The sequence below is a fragment of the Oncorhynchus kisutch genome, linkage group LG18, assembly GCF_002021735.2.
Source record: "Oncorhynchus kisutch isolate 150728-3 linkage group LG18, Okis_V2, whole genome shotgun sequence".
NCBI lineage: Eukaryota > Metazoa > Chordata > Actinopteri > Salmoniformes > Salmonidae > Oncorhynchus > Oncorhynchus kisutch.
The window spans coordinates 65,509,380-65,530,285 of record NC_034191.2 but is presented as its reverse complement, the minus strand read 5'-3'; the positions used below and the strand labels follow the sequence as shown (position 1 = coordinate 65,530,285).

Here is a 20,906-nt window from a genome sequence, read left to right as displayed (position 1 = left end):
CATTTTATTTTGTTTAGTGTTTTGTTGCTCAAGTATTTGATGAATAGTGTCTTATGTTGCATTCATAACCAAGTGGGAAGGTGGTAATTACCTGTTGTGAAGTCGTATTGAGTTGGATGCATTCACATGCTTTGAACTTGTTGAGAAAGCTGCGTCAAACCAGAAACTGAAAGTATAGCTATCATGCTTAAACGAATGATAGTCTTCAAAAACAATACGAATAGATTGCTTTTCATAAATAATGTTTCTTGTTGCATTTAACTGTTGAAAATGCCGTTAGAGGTCATTTCCTTAATAGGTGAATTCAGCATGTGGGAGAAGTGGTAGCTCAGGGATCATAGACGAGTTTCCCACTAGTAATTGCGAGTTGGAAGGGCATTCCAGGGGATTTTTCCCAGTCGTATAGTCCTATGTACAAATTTATGAGGTCTTATATAAAGAGCTTCAAAATAAAAAACAAAACAACCAATACAAATGAGTAGCTTAGCTATAGTAAAGGTCAACTAATAGAGGTCAAGTCTTTGAGTGCATGTATCCTCCAAAGATGGAGAGGGGCAGTTCATGGCTTGATCAGGTGGTCAGGGAGTTGGTTGACGAAGAGTCTGGTGACGATCATGTAGAGGGCTACTCTGGAAAGCCTAAGTCATGTAGCTACTGGACTTCTCCCTCACAATGTATGGCACCCACTTGGGTGAACCCCCAGCAGGTCTAGGCATCAGTCGTCCTCATTATGAGCCCTTTGCCTCAGCACTCCAATTCCTCTCAAGTGAGGTGACTCTTCAATTGATGTTTTCAAACTCCAACGATCAGGAACCAGCAGCTAAGTGAAACAAAGAAGCTGGTACAATGTCTAGATGCATCATTCAAACAAAAACAATGTGCCAGCTAACTAGCTAGCCAAGCCAAAAAGAGTGGACCTGCCAGTCCATCTTCAAATCTGTAGGTTAAAACTCCCATGGATATGCAATTAAACTCAATGTTATAAAAAAAACTGCTGATAAAAAATATATATTTAAAACACTTACAAATGATGAAATATGTTCATATTTACAGGATCTCTCTGCTTAGGTTGCTACTGGGGCGCTATGGAAACTATAGAATTAATAATAAGCCCATTTGGGCTGGCCACCAAATGGTGTATGACATGGAAAACAAAAAGAGAACAAACAGATATCAGGCTGATTGTGTTATCCACGTATTGTATGCTATGTATTATACTCTACCAAGGACTGCAAATATATTTTTATATTCAACTGCAAATATATTTTATATTCAACTGCAAATACCTTTTATGGTGTATTCCTTCATTAAAGACCAACTAACCCGCAACTTAAGGGACACCTACAACCAGTCTGCTGTTTTTCCCTAGCTAAAGATGACAACACACACACGTTGAATGACTAATACACAGAAGATTCTTTAGAAATGTTTATTGTTAAATGTTCAGCAAGGAAGTCCGAAAGTCCATTTCCAGCATAGGAATGTCCTATCCAGTCAGGTAAGCATTGCATATCATCTAAATAATGCTTGCATCAGGGTGCATTTACAGTCATTGCAAGTTCTTTAAAATGACACAAATTAAGATGTTTCGATACAGCTCAATATAAAGATGACTACAATAACATTAATATGTATGAAATTAGATGAGTTCCTTATAGTGTAAAATTATTATTTACCCATATCATGAGTTGGGTAGATGTCTTTACAGTCTTACTGGTGGGCAGCAGTGTGTGCAGGCTTTTGTTCCTGCCCAACACTAACACACTGATTCAGCTAAATGAACCACCATGAGCCTCATCAAGAACAGTAGAAACAGGTGTGTTAGTGCCGGGCTGGGTCAAAAGCCTGCGCAGCCTGTGGGGTCCAGGACCATGATTGAAGATCATTGATGTGGTCTGGGTAACTGGATGAATGTGACCTGCAGGGACAGTGTTGGTGAGGACTGGTCAATGTTGGTGAGGACTGGTCCGTGCATGTACCGGCCCGTACCATAAATCCCAGATTATCCCATTCAATAGTGATTCAAAATTAACACAGAGTACATTTACATGCACAGTAAGAACTCGATACTAAAACAGACTATTGCAGTTGGCAGACTATGCAGTAGTAATGTAAACACCGTACTCTGATGTTAAATCGGCGTACGGTCAAAATAAGTAAGCATACGGTTTTCTGAGTAATCTTTCAAATTATTAGGACATGTAAACACCTTAATCTGTGTTCCAGCCGTGTATTTGATCAGCACATGTGTTGGGCACCAGCTAAGCGAGCCTCCCACTATAATGTGAGTGAAGTGAGTTTGAGAAGTGGTTTTCACATACAAACGTTATACGTCTGCACTCAGAATCAAATATGCTTCCCAAAACTAACATGGTCACTGTGATAGAACATAGATATTTTGATTGGCGATTTTCTGCATTTATCAGAGTGCCATCAGGTAATCTGACTATCCACAATAGTCACATTACTGTGTGCACGTAATCGTACTCAGTGAAGGAAACACAGAACACATGTAGGTAGATACAGAAAACATCTTTCACAAAACCATGAAAAAAATACATTTTGATTTCTTAGTTAAAACAAACACAGAGCGATGAAATAAATGAACCCATTTCCTTGTATACAGTATGTGGAAATAGCAGTATATGAATGATGGTCAATTTTAACACCTTGTAATCGTATAATTGTATCGGAAATGTTATACTGTGTATTGAAACGGCTGCCTTTAAAATCATTTTAAAAACCTGACCTGTACCACAACTATTTAAACAGCAATGGCCTCTTATGCTGCATGTTAGTGGAGGGTTTTTTCTTCATACATTTTGTTCTGGAGGCAGCTCTGTAACCCTTACCCTCACCATAACCACACCGCTAAACCTAATGCCTAACCCTAAATGAAGACCAAAAAGCTCATTCTTGTTTTCATGAATTTTTACAATATAGACAATTTTGACATTGCAATCTGTCCTAAGGGGAAATCACTCGGGCTGTGTCTAGACTTGACAGTTCATGCAGCTTTTGTATTCTGATCAGGTCATGTGTCTACACCTACATTTAAATGTGTCTACCATGTCCACAGTGTGTCCGGATTCCCTTTTTTTCACACCATATTCAAATGACAGTATGCATTCTACAAACGGTGGTATAGGCAAAATATGATAATAACTACTGTAGCTAACTTAGCTAGCTAACCTCTGTAGCTAGCCAGCAAGATAGTGAGCAACACTAAAGGGATTGCAAACGGGATAACTCTAGCCAAACAAAAATGTTTTTCTAAATATTAGCTAGTTGGCTACCATTTGAAGCCAGAAAATACGTTCCTCTCACACTAAGAACGTATTCCCTCCTACGTTATAATGAAAAGTTGCCTCTCTGTCCCAAAACACACGTTTTCTGGGGATTTGGTGGAGGAGTGCTGATGATGTTGCCCACACCCAATGCATCCCTGACCACTTCAGATGTGAACACAATTAGACCACAAAGCGCCTTTTGTGCGTCTAGACCCGTCTTCTCAATGCGATCTTCGTATTCTGACAGCAGAAGTCGCATGAAATTGTCAAGTGTAGACACAACCTCAGTTCTGCCTCCAGGACAAGATTCAGAACAATAAAAGGCCAACCTGCTCTTACTGGTCCCTGTAAAACCCATGTGTATTATTTTCCAAATACTTAACATTAATTCTACTCATGACTCAATGAAAAGAATGAGTCCACTTTGCCACGTCACACATTCCATTCATCTTCAAGAATTAAACTCCTTTTTTAAAATCAGTAGTCAATCATATTGCACTTCAATAGTAATACATTGAATATATGAGTCAGGAGAGAAATGGGTGGGAGGGAGTAGATGGGATGAGTGTGTTTCTACCTAGCGTTATACTGGAGAGGGCTTGTAGATCGTGGTACATAGGCAGTGGTTGGGATAAGAATGGGTTAGGGTGGACATTTGGGGTAATTATGTGCTCGAGTCTTCTGTAGTAAAGCCTACATAACACTGTCATAATAATGACATTAACAGTTATGAGAGCTGATATCAGGGGGGGGGGGGGGGGGGGGACTCCTGCTTGCCGTGTACTATTTTAACTAGGTAAGTGTCATAACAGCATCATGGCCCAGGGTTCCAGTGACCTGCCCTTATTTAATTTAATTTCCTATTTCCTTCCTATCCACCTATCTTTCCCCCTTTTCTCTATCCTCCTACTCCTTTCTCTCTCCCTCTCTCTTCTCCTCCTCCTCTATCTCTCACCTCTATCCCTCACTCTCCTCCTTTAAATACACATCCTACGGACCCCACACTCACAGCAGAACTTGGCCCAGTCTACAGGGTACTGTGTTCCACACTCGTGGCAGAACTTTGTCATCATTCCCCCATTATCCATGTTTTCACTTTTGCCATCGCTCCTGAAGTGGAGAAAGACAGGGAAGGGGAAAAAGTAGAGAGTGAGATATAAAACACACACACACAAAGAAAGAGGGGGTGAGAGAAAGAGAGAGTGGGGAAAGAGCAAGATAGGAAATTAATGCATTAGTAATGACATCATTACATCTGACGTCAGTGAGAGAGAGAAAGAGAGAGAGAGCAGAAGGGTGTTTGAGTTGAGTCATCTGCTAAAGCGACTAGAAGACATATTGACTATGATGTCACCATGTAAATATGGACAGCAGGACAACACTATTGGAGAATCTTAATTGCATACTCCTTGCGTCCTCTCTCCTTGCCTCCTTCTCAAAACCCACTGGAGGAGAAGGTCAGAGGGGAAGGTCCTTTGAGCAATACCAACACCAACCACAAGAGGACAGTGTTTATTGTCTGGACTTCTATTTTGTCTAACACTTCAACTACAAGTAAAGCATCACATACAATCTCCCAGTCACACTCATACAGGCCTTTTCCTACCTGGAGTTGTATTTGTCTGTGTTGTAGGCTTTCCTGTTGTTGAGTCCCCCTGCTGTCTGAGAGATTTTCACAGAGCCATAGGAACCTACTGCACGGGGCTTACCTCCAACACTGGGAGAAGGAGAGGAGGAAGAAGAAGAGGAGAAAGAAGGGAAGAGTTTTTACTGGTGGTATTAAACGTACAGTGGGGCAAAAAAGTATTTAGTCAGCCACCAATTGTGCAATCTATCTTTAGGATGTTTTTAACATAAATCATCAATAAGGTTCCAACCAGAGAATTTCATTGTCTGAAGAAAAGCACTGGAACGAGAGCTAACTCTGTCGGGAGTGTGTGTCACGAGCCTGAGACACTCTGCCAGACCACTGACTCAATGGAGTCAAGTGCAACTTAGACACTGTGTATTCGGTAGGCCAAGCTTTGAAAAACTACAAACCTCAGATCTCCCACTTCCTGGTTGGATTTTTCTCAGGTTTTTGCCTGCCGTATGAGTTCTGTTATACTCACAGACATCATTCAAACAGTTTTAGAAGTGTGAGCATGGTGTGTATGTGTGTTAGTGTTGTCAGCATGGTGTGTGTGTGTACTAACCCTGAAGGTGGACTAGTGAGGCCAGAAGTGGCGCTGCGGTTAGGAGAGTAACCAGACGGAGCACTCCTCACTGATCCTGCAGAGGGAACCTTACTGGATGAAATCCCTATAGGGACAAGAGGAGAGGAGAGGAACACAGGGTGTAGACTTAAAAACATCTCAGTCCTATCTCTCCAGCAAAATGGCTTAAATTCAGTGACATTGTATCTGAATGGCCGATGTGCCCAGCCCAAGAGGTTTTGTTGATTGAGCTTCAGTCAGTGTGGCCTAACACAGAAGAGACAGGGTCTACTTGGAGTTGTCCTCTGTAAGACAGGGGGACAGTGTTCTTTAAGAGACTGAGCAGAAATAGAGACAAGCATGTGAAATAACCCCTGGGTTACACCAATATCTGCACCATCATCTGACTTGAGACACCGTGTGTGAGTTACCGGAGGGCTGGCCCAGGACAGATCTCTGGGGTAAACGGGAGGAAGAGGGCACAGCGGACACAGCAGGAGAGTTGGCCTTCTTCACAGGAGCAGGAGGCTTGAACTGTGGAGCAAACACACACACACACACACACACTTTTGTTTTATGCTATGCAACACTGCACACTGCGCACTTTACTGTAAGTGTATGGCTCACACACTTAAAGAAACGTTAAACAAACACACACACACATCAGTGCTGTCCTACCTGTGTGCGTGCAGGTGTTTTCTTGGCGTCCACAACCCCGGGTACCTTGGCCTTATTCTGCATGCGAGCGTGCTGCTCCTTACAGAATTTCATGTGTCTGTCTGCTGCATTCTCACTGAACCGCCGCTCGCAGAATGGACACTGGATATAATCTGGAACAACACAATCACTGGATATAATCTGGAACAACACAATCACCGGATACAATCTGGAACAACACAACCACGGGATACAATCTGGAACAACACAATCATTGGATACAATCTGGAACAACACAATCATTGGATATAATCTGGAACAACACAACCACGGGCTATAATCTGGAACAACACAACCACGGGATACAATCTGGAACAACACAACCACGGGATACAATCTGGAACAACACAATCATTGGATATAATCTGGAACAACACAATCATTGGATATAATCTGGAACGACACAACCACGGGATATAATCTGGAACGACACAACCACGGGATATAATCTGGAACAACACAACCACGGGATATAATCTGGAACAACACAACCACGGGATACAATCTGGAACGACACAACCACGGGATACAATCTGGAACGACACAACCACGGGATACAATCTGGAACGACACAACCACGGGATACAATCTGGAACGACACAACCACGGGATACAATCTGGAACGACACAACCACGGGATACAATCTGGAACGACACAACCACGGGATACAATCTGGAACAACACAACCACGGGATACAATCTGGAACAACACAATCATTGGATATAATCTGGAACAACACAATCATTGGATATAATCTGGAACGACACAACCACGGGATATAATCTGGAACGACACAACCACGGGATATAATCTGGAACAACACAACCACGGGATATAATCTGGAACAACACAACCACGGGATACAATCTGGAACGACACAACCACGGGATACAATCTGGAACGACACAACCACGGGATACAATCTGGAACGACACAACCACGGGATACAATCTGGAACGACACAACCACGGGATACAATCTGGAACGACACAACCACGGGATACAATCTGGAACGACACAACCACGGGATACAATCTGGAACGACACAACCACGGGATACAATCTGGAACGACACAATCATTGGATATAATCTGGAACAACACAATCACTGGATATAATCTGGAACGACACAATCACTGGATATAATCTGGAACGACACAATCATTGGATATAATCTGGAACACCACAATCACTGGATATAATCTGGAACACCACAATCACTGGATATAATCTGGAAAGACACAACCACGGGATACAATCTGGAACGACACAACCACAGGATACAATCTGGAACGACACAATCATTGGATATAATCTGGAACACCACAATCACTGGATATAATCTGGAACAACACAATCACTGGATATAATCTGGAACGACACAATCATTGGGTATAATCTGGAACACCACAATCACTGGATATAATCTGGAACGACACAACCACGGGATACAATCTGGAACGACACAATCATTGGATATAATCTGGAACAACACAATCACTGGATATAATCTGGAACACAGCCACGGGATAAAATCTGGAACAAACAAAATAACACAACCACCGGATACAATCTGGAACAACACAATCACTAGATACAATCTGGAACAAACACAATAACACAGTCACCGGATATAATCTGGAACAAACACAATAACACAATCACTAGATACAATCTGGAACAAACACAATAACACAGTCACCGGATATAATCTGGAACAAACACAATAACACAGTCACCGGATATAATCTGGAACAAACACAATAACACAGTCACCGGATATAATCTGGAGACACATGAAGATATTATGTATTTGTGTCATGGTGTGAATAGTACGAATGTGTCACTACCAAAGTCTAATGGTTTTAAATGACTGTTTTGTATTGTCTGGAAACTCACTTGTAGAATTTGCTTGCAGTAGGTCTCTTAAGAAAGAGAAGTCATGCAAGGTTATTAAACAGAGGTGCCTAGTTATTTTTCTTTTGTTGATATCAGGTAACATGCAACCTAACCCTGGCCCTGATATGCAATGTCTCCAAACCCCCTCTGATTTTAAATCAAGATCTGGTTTTGGTATTTTCCATTTAATTGTACGCAGCCTGTTGTCACAAATTGATGGGGTTAGGATTTGGGCTAAATCAACTGATGCTGATGTAATTGTGTTTTCTGAAACCTGGCTCAGCAAGTCTGTTTTTGAGAAGGATATTTGTATAAGTGGTTACAATGTTTACCGCACTGATCAAGTTAAGAAAGGTGGGGGTGTGGCTATATGTAAAAACTTTAAAAAATATATATATTTCACGCACCTTATGTCTAAACTTCTTTACAGTGAAATGATCTTGATTGGTGATCTCAACTGGTGTTGGTTAAAGCCGGTGTCTGATGATTTAAAAGTGTTTTGTAATTCTATGAATCTTACCCAGTTGATTAACTCACCCACTCGCCCAAATCTTAAATGCCCAGATAAATCTACCCGGATTGATTTGATATTGACAAATGTTCCACATAAATATTCTGAGGTTGGTGTTTTTTGTAATGATTTAAGTGACCATTGTGCTGTTGTTGCTGTTAGAAATACTAAGGTTCCTAAGACAAACCCACGTTTTATTCGTAAGAGAAATTTGAAGTGTTTTAATGAGCAGGCTTTCTTTCATGATTTGTTTTATTTTGACTGGAGCAGATTGATCTTATCCCTGATGTGGAAACTGCCTGGAAATTCTTTCATGATGTTTTTTTTCCAAATAGTAAACAAAAATGCACCATTCCGCAGGTTCATTGTTAAAGGGCGGGATAATCCATGGTTTTCTTCTGAGCTGTCTTGTATTATTCACGACCGTAGCCTGGGCTAAAGCAAGGAAATCATGTTCTGATGCTGATTGGCTTATTTTTAGGCAGTTACGAAACAAGTGTTATTTTCTTCTCAGGAAGGCCAAGTCTGAATATTTTATGTATGTTACCACTGATAGCCTGAATGACCCTAGAATGTTTTGAAAGGCTATAAAGTCTATGTCTGGTAACAGTAATGTTAATGAATTACCATCATGTGTTTTGAAGGACTCTGTTGCTATATATGACAAAACTGAAATGCTGAATTGTTTCAATGAGCACTTTGTATCATCTGGTAGGCTGTTTGATTCAGTGTCCTCTGTCTCTGTACAACCCTGTGTGGATGAACAAGTGAGAGCTGGTCAAACTTTGAGCTTTTTGCCATTCTCAGTGCAGGTGGTACATAAAGCCCTGAAATCCTTAGATCAGAGAGCTGGCAGCTGATTTCATAGCTGAACCACTTACATCTCTGTTCAATCTAACCCTGGAATGTAATGAAATTCCAAAAATCTGGAAATCAGAATTTGTCCTACACTTTTTAAAAGGGGGAGATCCAACTATTTTAAATAATTATAGGCCAATCTCAAAGCTGTCACCCCTGGTGAAAATACCCTAGTGAGTGAACAGCTAAAATAGTTTTTATTTACTAACTCTATTTTATCAATGTACCAATCGGACTTCAGGAAGAAGCATAGCACAATTACAGCAGCCATGAAGGTTTTAAATTATATCACTGAAGCCATTGACAAAAAGCAGCACTGTGTCTCACTTTTTATTGATCTCTCGGCTTTTGATATAGTTGATCATGCTATACTAAGGCAGATATTGTCGAGTGTAGGTCTTTCAGAGCATGCAGTTGCATGGTTTGCTAACTATCTGTCTGATAGAACTCAGTGCACTCAATTTGATGGGCTTATGTCTGTTAAATTGTCTGTCTTTAATGGTATGCCCCAGGGCTCTGTATTTGGTCCTCTCTTATTCACTATTTATAGAAATGATTTAGACAAATGTCCAAAATGCGCAACTTCATTTTTATGCTGATGATACTGTTATTTACTGTTGTGCCTCGTCTCTTACAAAAGCTTTCCAGAAGTTGCAAACTGCTTTTTATACTGTTCAACATACCTTGTGTCAATTGAAGCTTATCCTCAATACTGACAAAACTAAACTAATGGGGTTTTCTAAAGCAAGAAATAGACCTCTGAACCTTTCACCTATTACTATCCGTCAGGGCAAGGAGATTGAGGTTGTAACCTCATATAAATATCTTGGAATTTTAATTGATGATGGCCTCTTTTAAATTGCATATTCAACAACTTACAAAAAACTTGAAGCTGCAATTGGGATTTTATTTTAGGAATAAGGCCTGTTTTCCTTTTGAAGCCAGAAGGAGGCTAGTATCAGCTACATGTATGCCTTTACTAGACTATGGGGATATTTTATTTTTGAATGCTTCCACTCAGTGTTTGAGATCAATTGACACTCTTTACCATGGCACTTTGAGATTTATTTTTAACTTCAAGAACCTTACGCACCACTGCACTTTGTATATCAGGGTTGGCTGGCCTTCTCTAGTCACTCGTAGGCTCTGGTACTGGTATACTTTTATTTACAAAGCCATTTTGGGTTTACTACGTTTTTATTTGGGCATTTTTATTTTTCAGAAATGTGGTGGGTACTCGCTTCGTTCGCTGGACTTTATTCTGCTAACTGTTCTAAATTTCCGAACTGAATTTGGTTTAAAAAAAAAGGGCTTTTATGTACTCTGCGTCATCGTCTTGGAACGCCTTACAAAATACTTTTAAACTGGAAGAACTTGTCCCGATTGGTATTTTTAAATCGCTGATGAATGATCCTGAGACTGATTCCCTGACCTGTCAATGTTTTTAATTGGCTGTTTTTGATTTTGTTATACTCTTGTGAATTCTGTGGTTTTTACTAGATGACTTGTAGTTTTTAATGTTGTTTGTCTGTCATTTTTGTAATGACTTGGTGCTGCCTATCTTGGCCAGGGTGCTCTTGAAAAAGAGATTTTAAAACTCAATGAGCCCTTCCTGGTTAAATAAAGGTTAAAAAAAAAATATATATATATATATATGTTGTTCAGTGACCTCAATCTCCAATTTTATGTTTCAGACAGGTAATCTCTAAACAAAAAATGACCTGCGTAAAGTTGTTGTTACCTGGGTCGTACTGAGGGGGGAGTAAGGGTGTTTTGTTACCTGGGTAAGGGTGTTGTTACCTGGGTCGTACTGAGGGGGGAGTAAGGGTGTTTTGTTACCTGGGTAAGGGTGTTGTTACCTGGGTCGTACTAAGGGAGGACTAAGGGTGTTTTGTTACCTGGGTCGTACTGAGGGGGGAGTAAGGGTGTTTTGTTACCTGGGTTAGAGGGTTGTTACCTGGGTCATACTGAGGGGGGAGTAAGGGTGTTTTGTTACCTGGGTAAGGGTGTTGTTACCTGGGTCATAGGAGGGGGCTAGAGGAGGGGGTAAGGATATTGTTACCTGGGTCATACTGAGGGGGGAGTAAGGGTGTTTTGTTACCTGGGTAAGGGTGTTGTTACCTGGGTCGTACTGAGGGGGGAGTAAGGGTGTTTTGTTACCTGGGTATGGGTGTTGTTACCTGGGTCGTACTGAGGAGGGAGTAAGGGTGTTTTGTTACCTGGGTAAGGGTGTTGTTACCTGGGTCATAGGAGGGGGCTAGAGGAGGGGGTAAGGATATTGTTACCTGGGTCGTAGGACGGGGTATGGATTTTGTTACCTGGGTTGTAAGAGGGTGGAGGAGAGGGTGAGGGTGTTGTTACCTGGGTCGTAGGAGGGTGGTGGAGGAGGGGGTAAGGGTCCCCCATCCTTCATGACCTGAGTGATGCCCTTGGCAGCTCTGATGGTGGCAATGAAGTCCTCGTGTTTCCTGCGCCAGTTAGACTGCTTCTTAGGAGGCTCCGGCTGGAACGAACACGAACACACACACACACACACACTTCAGTAACCCATCAGCCTGGAATGATGAAGGGAAACTGGATCCAAAGTGGTGCCTTTTAATGACTTTAGAATAGAGAAAGAAACCTCACAGCAACATCTCTCACTTGCTTCTAATACCTTATTCACACAGGATTTACGGTATGTTACCTGTTTGTTTTTTTACAATGCTTATATGCTACCCTTTCAAACAGTCCCATTTTTACCACATTATTGCTGGCATAAGCCTTTTATACCTCCTGTGCGCATGCCGACACCTGTGACGAGTGGGAGTAGGGGTGTGGGAGTGTGGCTGGCCTATTTTAATAAGTCCATTGAATAGAAACCATCACAAAGAAATGCATTATTCATTTGTTTAGGCAGGTCCTAAGAGACTAATATAATGGCATATTTTGAGTTGAATTATGTTACTGGTCTGTACTGTCCATAGGCTGCTACATGGCTGTGCCATGCAAATTAAATCAATAGTTCATGATTTTGTTCATTAAAACAGACAAGAAACACATACATTCCCTGCCCTGACCACAGTCAACACACATATATTTTATATACTGAACAAAACTATAAAAAACACAACATGTAAAGTGTTGGTCCCATGTTTCGAGCTGAAATAGAAGATCTCAGAAATGTTCCATACGCACAAAAAAGTGTACTACTTTCAAAACTCTTTTCTCTGTGTATATCAATGATGTTGCTCTTGCTGCGGGCGATTCCCTGATCCACCTCTACGCAGACGACACCATTCTATATACTTTCGGCCCGTCTCTGGACACTGTGCTATCTAACCTCCAAACAAGCTTCAATGCCATACAACACTCCTTCCGTGGCCTCCAACTGCTCTTAAACGCTAGTAAGACCAAATGCATGCTTTTCAACCGGTCGCTGCCTGCACCTGCATGCCCGACTAGCATCACCACCCTGGATGGTTCCGACCTAGAATATGTGGACGTCTATAAGTACCTAGGTGTCTGGCTAGACCGCAAACTCTCCTTCCAGACTCATATCAAACATCTCCAATCGAAAATCAAATCAAGAGTCGGCTTTCTATTCCGCAACAAAGCCTCCTTCACTCAAGCCGCCAAGCTTACCCTAGTAAAACTGACTATCCTACCGATCCTCGACTTCGGCGATGTCATCTACAAAATGGCTTCCAACACTCTACTCAGCAAACTGGATGCAGTCTATCACAGTGCCATCCGTTTTGTCACTAAAGCACCTTATACTACCCACCACTGCGACTTGTATGCTCTAGTCGGCTGGCCCTCGCTACATATTCGTCGCCAGACCCACTGGCTCCAGGTCATCTACAAGTCTATGCTAGGTAAAGCTCCGCCTTATCTCAGCTCACTGGTCACGATGGCAACACCCATCCGTAGCACGCGCTCCAGCAGGTGTATCTCACTGATCATCCCTAAAGCCAACACCTCATTTGGCCGCCTTTCGTTCCAGTACTCTGCTGCCTGTGACTGGAACGAATTGCAAAAATCGCTGAAGTTGGAGACTTTTATCTCCCTCACCAACTTCAAACATCAGCTATCTGAGCAGCTAACCGATCGCTGCAGCTGTACATAGTCTATTGGTAAATAGCCCACCCTTTTCACCTACCTCATCCCCATACTGTTTTTATTTATTTACTTTTCTGCTCTTTTGCACACCAATATCTCTACCTGTACATGACCATCTGATCTTTTATCACTCCAGTGTTAATCTGCAAAATTGTAATTATTTGCCTACCTCCTCATGCCTTTTGCACACATTGTATATAGACCCCCCCTTCGTTTTCTACTGTGTTATTGACTTGTTAATTGTTTACTCCATGTGTAACTCTTTGTTGTATGCTCACACTGCTATGCTTTATCTTGGCCAGGTCGCAGTTGCAAATGAGAACTTGTTCTCAACTAGCCTACCTGGTTAAATAAAGGTGAAATAAAATAAAAAAATAAAAATTGTGCACAAATTTGTTTATCATTCCTGTAAACAAAGGGAAATGTCTCTATTGCCAAGATAATCCATCCACCTGACAGGTGTGGTATATCAAGAAGCTGATTAAACAGCATGATCATGACATAGGTGCACCTTGTGCTGGAGACAATAAAAAGGCCACTGTAAAATGTGCCGTTTTGTTAAACAACACAATGCCACAGATGTCTCAAGTTGAGTGTGCAATTAGCATGACTATCCACCAGAGCGGTTGCCCAAGAATGTTAATTTCTCTACCATAAACCACTTCCAACGTATTTTAGAGAATTTGGCAGTACATCCAACCGGCCTAACAACTGCAGATCACGTGTAACCACGCCAGCCCTCCACATCCGGCTTCTTCACCTGCGGGATCGTCTGAGACCAGCCACTGGCACACTGGAGAATGTGCTCTTCTCGGATGAATCCCGGTTTCAACTGTACCGGGCAGATGGCAGACAGCGTGTACGGTGTTGTGTGGGCAAACACAATTGCATTTTATCGATGGCAATTTGAATGCACAGAGATACTGATGAGATCCTGTGGACAATTGTCATGCCATTCATCCCCCATCACCTCATTTTTCAGCATGATAACACAATTCTTGAAAGTTGAAAATGTCCCAGTTCTTCCATGACCTGCATACTCACCAGACATGTCACCCATTGAGCATGTGTGGGACGCTCTGGATTGACATGTGTGACAGCATGTTCCAGTTCCCAACAATATCCAGCAACTTCACACAGCCATTGAAGAAGTGGGACAACATTCCACAGGCCACAATCAACTCTATACGAAGGAGATACGTCACGTTGCATGAGGCAAAAGGTGGTCAAACTAGATACGGACTGGTTTTCTGAGCCACGCCAAGGTATCTGTGACCAACAATTGACTGATTTCCTTATATGAACTGTAACTCAGTAAAATCGTAGAAATTGTTGCACGTTGCATTTATATTTTTGTTCATTGTAGTAGGAATATAACTAATAATATAAATAATAATAACTTGTGTCACTGGAATATGTGGAACTGCTGTCATATAACAAACAAGGGATATGCCCCCATTTTATTTGAGTTTGTATGTGTTTTAGAAACCTTTGAATCTGCTCTTTCAGCAAGAAATACAACATCTGACCTTGATGAACATTTTGTTCCATGTTTCCTACCCTCACTCTGCTTTGTTAGATATCATGCACATTGCCTGCTAGCAAACATCCCTGCCAACTGATTTTGTTTATAATAGCAGCAGACAGTTATCTAAACAGGATTAATTGTAGCAAAACATGCTCAACATAAATGTCCAACAAGATATTGCAGCCTATAGCTTTTGTGACTCCAGGGGCCGGTTAAAAATAAATAAATTGGGGGATCAGAATGAGCCGGATTCTGTAATCCTCTTTTTTTCTATCCAGGATCAAATCGATCTGACTGTTTGTGCCGTTTTTTCGGGAAAATTATCGGATATAAATCATTTGTATCAGATACCACAATATCTAGAAGAAAGAAAAATACAGATTTTCAGTGCATTGAACAGGCCTACACCTCGCCATCTACTGGACAGGTTGAGGTACTACTTATCCACTGTCATATGGAAGAAACATGAGTAAACTACATGAATAAAAGGTACCATGATTAAAAATGATAGAGCCTGCATATAAGTGCGTAGATGCATTTATTTGACAGTTCTCAATATAACACCTGACCACATACCTATACCGCAGTCAATTTAACATAATGAACTTTTGGTTTTCAGATGTAAGAAAACCATTTTTACTTTCTCACCTTTCTTGGTTGTAGAGCCTTTCACCTTTCTAAACCCACCCTGAATCCACCCTTCCAGTGGGATAAAGCTAATCCAGATTTGGGGGATTTAAAAAAACGATCCTAATCACTACCTTTGAGATTTGAAAAACGCAAAAAGCACACACAAAAGGTCAAATTGGATTACTAAATCCTTATCCCTATGAGGAAGATCAGAAACAAATGTTCCAGTTTTGAAAAACTGAATGCTAACATTTAATCCTATCCGATTTTCCAAAAACCAATAAGATACCTTTAAAAAGAAACTGGCACATGATGAACTACATGACGATAGCTAAGACAAAATAGCTTGCATGTCACTTGTAAGCTAATTTATTTGCATAACTTTTAATATAACACTTTAAAAAGTTCCAATATTTTTCGACTAAATTTGCCATCTCACCAGAAGTCTTCATCATCTGAAAACACAACACCAGCATCTTTCAAGCGTGCTTGAAATAAGAAATGCACAGTTGTCTCTTTTTGTTGGAGCACTATCAACGTGATCTGTTCTTCAGCAAGAAATGTCAGCTTTTCTGCCCTCTCCGTTTCCTGCTTTACAAGATTTCTATAGGCATCATCATTGGTGTCTTTCCCAAGATGCCTTCTGTCCTAATCACTACCCTTTAAGTGAAGAAAAACGCAAAAACAACATTTAATCCTGATTAAAAGGTGAGATTGGATTACCAAATCCTTATCCCTAGCCATAAGATCAGAATCTAATTTTTCCGTTATGAAAAACACAATTCTAACATGTAATCCCATCTAATTGGGGAAATCCTAGCAGATTACTTTTGAAAAACTGGGAGAAAACCCAGGAGAAAAGGAATAGAGGAGAGGCTTGTGTAATTGCGAAAGGGCTCATCTGGAAAAGAAAGGCTATGTGTAGCTGAAGAAGCTCATTCATATTAACCCATCATTCATTGGCTAAATATTAGGCCTAATACTGCAGTAAATGTATCATCACCAGCCAATGTGATCACACCATCACATGCTTTCTCTCCTTTCAAACTCCCCACCTATTAGGCTATTTTGTCTGAAGACAGATTGCCTACTAGTGATTTGTAGTTAGTTATAAAGATATGCATATTTTTAACCCATAACTTATTAGCTAAATATAAGGGTGTTTAAACATTTACCTGTCAAGGTCAAGTAAAAGGATGAAATGCATATGCTACGTGTTCCCCGGGCTGAATGTCAAAGCATGTGTGCCAATAGACAAGTACAGCTCAGAGCAACATGATTTAAATGGGGAGAATTAATGCATTACAAGCACTTCTGTGAAGCTTTGTGATTGACAAGGATACGTTTGATGTCGGACAACAGAATTTTCATTACTTAATGCGTGCCAAAGCTGGTGAAATACCAGAATCCAAGCAGACCAAACTCTTTGGTCATTTAAAAAGAATGTACTGTATGTAGAATATTGTTTGCTATAGCTTGGAAAATAAATAAACGTGACTTTGAATGACAACATAATGTTTAGGGCTGTTTTCCTACAGAAGTTAAATAAGCTTTGTGTTTTGTTTCCTTGCCACGATACTAACGAGTATCGTGATACTGGTATCATCCAGGCCCTAATGTAAAGCCCTCTATACCGGTGCTTTAGGTCTTCACGGGATCTGAGACTGACCACTAGTGACAGAAATGGTTCAGCGTCATACCACTTCACGGTTGGTCACATGACAATCCCAGTGACCTCATATCAGCCCTATCTGGTTACAGCTTAGATCAGATGCTTGTTTCCCTCACCTGTGATTAAACTGTGTTTTATACAGAGTACACTGCAAGTGCATGTCCAATACGTGTCATCTCCATTTAAGTGCAGTGCAATTCACCAGTCCCAATTCAAAGGGATTATTTATCCTCCAGATATCTGCATGCTCTGGTTTAGTGCACTAATTTAGGACAGTCCCAAGCAATTGCATTTACCATGATGTTTAAGTGCCAAAAGAGTACATATTTTCAAGCCCTGGAGAATAGTGCCATTAGTGTGCATTAGAATCCTAAATAGAAATGAATGTTATAAAGTACGTACCAAACTAACCACAGTATATACCTGGGATTTGGTTTATCCCATGAAAACGACACTACTGGAGAACACACCTAGGTTCCCTCCCAAAAGTAGTGCACTATATAGGAAATAGAGTACCATTTAGGACACACCATCGCCAATTATTATTCTGGTAGCCAGCAGGGAGGGAACAGCTGTTCAGGACATAATACAGTATTGTTTTCCTTTTCCATTCCCATTAAAATGCATGTCAGGCAGCGTGGCTAGCTGTCAGAAGCAGTAGAGTATAGGATGTAGCCTAAGCATCTAGCTACTCCTCTTAAATCAGACTACTGTTATCACCTAGATTTAGACTACACAACCAGCAATAAGAGCTAGAGCTCAATAGCGTTGAGCTAAAGCACAGACAGATATGGGACCAGTCTAGGAGTGTATAGCTCTGGTTTGGATGGCCCAAGCACATACAGCTTAGTTCTGAATGCAGGAGAGCTTTTAGTATTTATTACCTTTCTAGTTTAGAAAATGAATTGTATGAAAAAAGATCATTTAAAAACTGTCTGTTAAAGAATAGGGAAAGAGTGGAAGGGGATTAGTGCATGCAGTTGTTAGATGACAGTCTTGGATTGGTCGATATTCTGACCAGACTACTGACCAGCCTACTGTTTCAAATAGAGCTTCTGACAAAATAGAGCAAGTTACATTGCAAAAGGACCAATACATTTTTGAATACCTTATACACACAGCAATGTTGTGTTACAACAACACACAAACGTAAAATAAAGACTATTCAACTTACTTTCACAGTCTTAGCAGTGGTGGTAGAAGTGTGTGACTGAAATACATAAGTGGTTTAAGGTGTATAACAAATGATCAGGAAACAGAAATGTTGATGGTCACATCTAGCTAACAAATGTGGACTTGTTTCACAGTAGAGTGGATCCTTGTCTTAAACCCATCACTAGGTCCCTTCAACAGCCTCTTTCACTGTGGTCTGAGGCACGTTTTGGCATGTCTGTAGCCTAACAGTTATTGGAGCTGTGTGTGTGTGCGCGTGCGTGTGTGTGTGCGCGTGTGTGTGTGTTTGCGTGTGAGTGTTGTTATGTTGTCTCACCTTAGATTTGATCGGTTTGATAGTGGAGATCTCTGTTCCCTCAGCTCTCTGCCTGCCAGAGTCAAACACCTTCCTCTTCTTAGCTGCTGCTTTCTGACAGATTGGGGTATGTTTCTTCTACAGGGCGAGAAGGAAAGGGACAGGGAGGTTTAAACCTCAAAATACACGTACATGCTATAGTGTGTGTGTGTGTGTCTTACCAGGACTTTAGTGAAGAAGCTCCTTCCACAGATTTGACAGGGGATCAGCTCTTCGTTGGAGGGCGGAGCCTCTTCCACATCTGTAACAGAAGTGAATGAATGCAGAGAAGATGAAGAGCTGTCATACAGTAGCCTTGGCTAGGATACACCACCAGGGGCATAAGAGTACTTGACAGAAATATGCTTAGGCCTAATGGGTAACAGAATATATGGCAAGCAGGAATATAGCAACGCTATTTGTTTGTTTGTGTGAAATGGATTGTAATTAAACAGCAGGGAGCAGGTCTCGAACCGTCGACCTTCGAGCCCGAGGTCCGGCGCGCTATCGACTGTGCCACAAAAGCATGCTAGTGCGGCAGAGTCGATTTCCGCGATTATAAACCCAGGGTCATTACAGTATTTTACCAAATTCTATTTTATTTTATTTTAAATGATCAGGTAGGCACCCAGGCAGCCTAAACATAACATAATTTGACATAAATATGAAGCGAGAGGTGCCAGGTTTAAGCAAAAATGTATTCAAGTAACAAACACTATTATGCACTGGTTCAAAATAGCATCAATAATTGCATAAAATAGTAGCGTTAGACAATTAGTCAGAATGGCTAATATAAGTGCTTCATTCTAGCAATGCATCAAGGCTGTTGGTGATGGTTTCAGTGGCTTTACTGTCTGAGAAGCATTTTAGATGTTGCTAGCTAGGTTGTGCCAGACCCATTTGTAGGCTATTGTTTAGGCTATGAGATAAAATAAATATTGATCTAGGCTATTCTATCAATATTAGCTAGCCGGTTAGCATGAGGCTGCCGAGCCTGCCATTCCAAGCAAACAACATGTCCTTTCTTCAAGTGTTGTGGCCTATGAAAGGCTATCAAATAGCTTTAGAGCTATCAAAGAGTAATCAGCTATTCAACTATTAAAAACAAGGTCAAAGAATGCATTACGAACAACCACTGCCACCAATACTGGGATAACGCCCTAACCATAGCGTCATACTCCGCCCTGTTTTGGCCAGACCGCAAAGAAAGAGGTCGGTAAACGACAATAGTGCAATTCTGCGGCACTGAAAAATCCCCGAAAAACAAAACAACAAAATAGGAAGTCGCATTGAAAACCTAAGATTTATTCAACAGTAAAATAGATAACTGTTTATCTCCTCAATTTAGTATTTACTTAACGTCTTACCTTCAAAGTCCTCCATCTCTCTTGTCTGTGTCGGTCGCTGATGCTGCTGTAGCAACTAACTTGTCTAGGAGACGGCACCACATCCCAACATCCGAGGATATCATTGGCCATTCCTTTGCTGTTAGCAAGACAGGAACGGGTGCATTGTTTATTTTGAACGGCAGGTGGGGCGTGGGAGGCGACCCTTTCCCTCTGTCTCTGTCTCTGTCTCTGTCTCTGTCTCTGTCTCTGTCTCTGTCTCTGTCTCTGTCTCTGTCTCTGTCTCTGTCTCTGTCTCTGTCTCTGTCTCTGTCTCTGTCTCTGTCTCTGTCTCTGTCTCTGTCTCTGTCTCTGTCTCTGTCTCGCTAAGTTTCACGTTTTAATGTCACGTGCACAAGTACAATGAGTAAAATTCACCCAATGGGAAGAAAGCTCATTCCATAGGCCTACTTGGACAAGTTTTATTTTTAATTTGCTAACATCAGCACATATCTTTTGGGGGTTTACTGTTTTAGCCTATAAGAACATAAGAACATAGCATAATGTAATATTTTGTCAGGGCAAAGATAGCATGGCCTATAATTTAAACAAATAAAACTAACAGCAAGTCACCTGAGTGTTGGTAAAACTGCAGTATAATCATTTAGCCT

At 41.1% G+C, this 20,906-nt stretch overlaps 1 protein-coding gene across 2 annotated transcripts; it reads right to left on the bottom strand.

Moving 5' to 3' along the window:
- Positions 1 to 1,415: 1,415 nt before the first annotated feature.
- Positions 1,416 to 20,402, bottom strand: zc2hc1a (zinc finger, C2HC-type containing 1A). Of its 2 annotated transcripts, XM_020509022.2 has the most exons (10): positions 20,278 to 20,402; positions 19,093 to 19,172; positions 18,893 to 19,009; positions 18,578 to 18,613; positions 11,834 to 11,975; positions 6,164 to 6,315; positions 5,917 to 6,019; positions 5,486 to 5,591; positions 4,897 to 5,007; positions 1,416 to 4,400 (listed from the first exon to the last, which is right to left on the bottom strand). In XM_020509022.2, exons 1-10 carry the CDS (start codon positions 20,291 to 20,293, stop codon positions 4,268 to 4,270), a joined length of 996 nt encoding a protein of 331 aa, XP_020364611.1. In that variant the 5' UTR covers positions 20,294 to 20,402; the 3' UTR covers positions 1,416 to 4,267. The 2 variants fall into 2 exon arrangements, with proteins under 2 accessions (XP_020364611.1, XP_020364612.1); XM_020509023.2 differs by lacking the exon at positions 18,578 to 18,613.
- Positions 20,403 to 20,906: the final 504 nt, after the last annotated feature.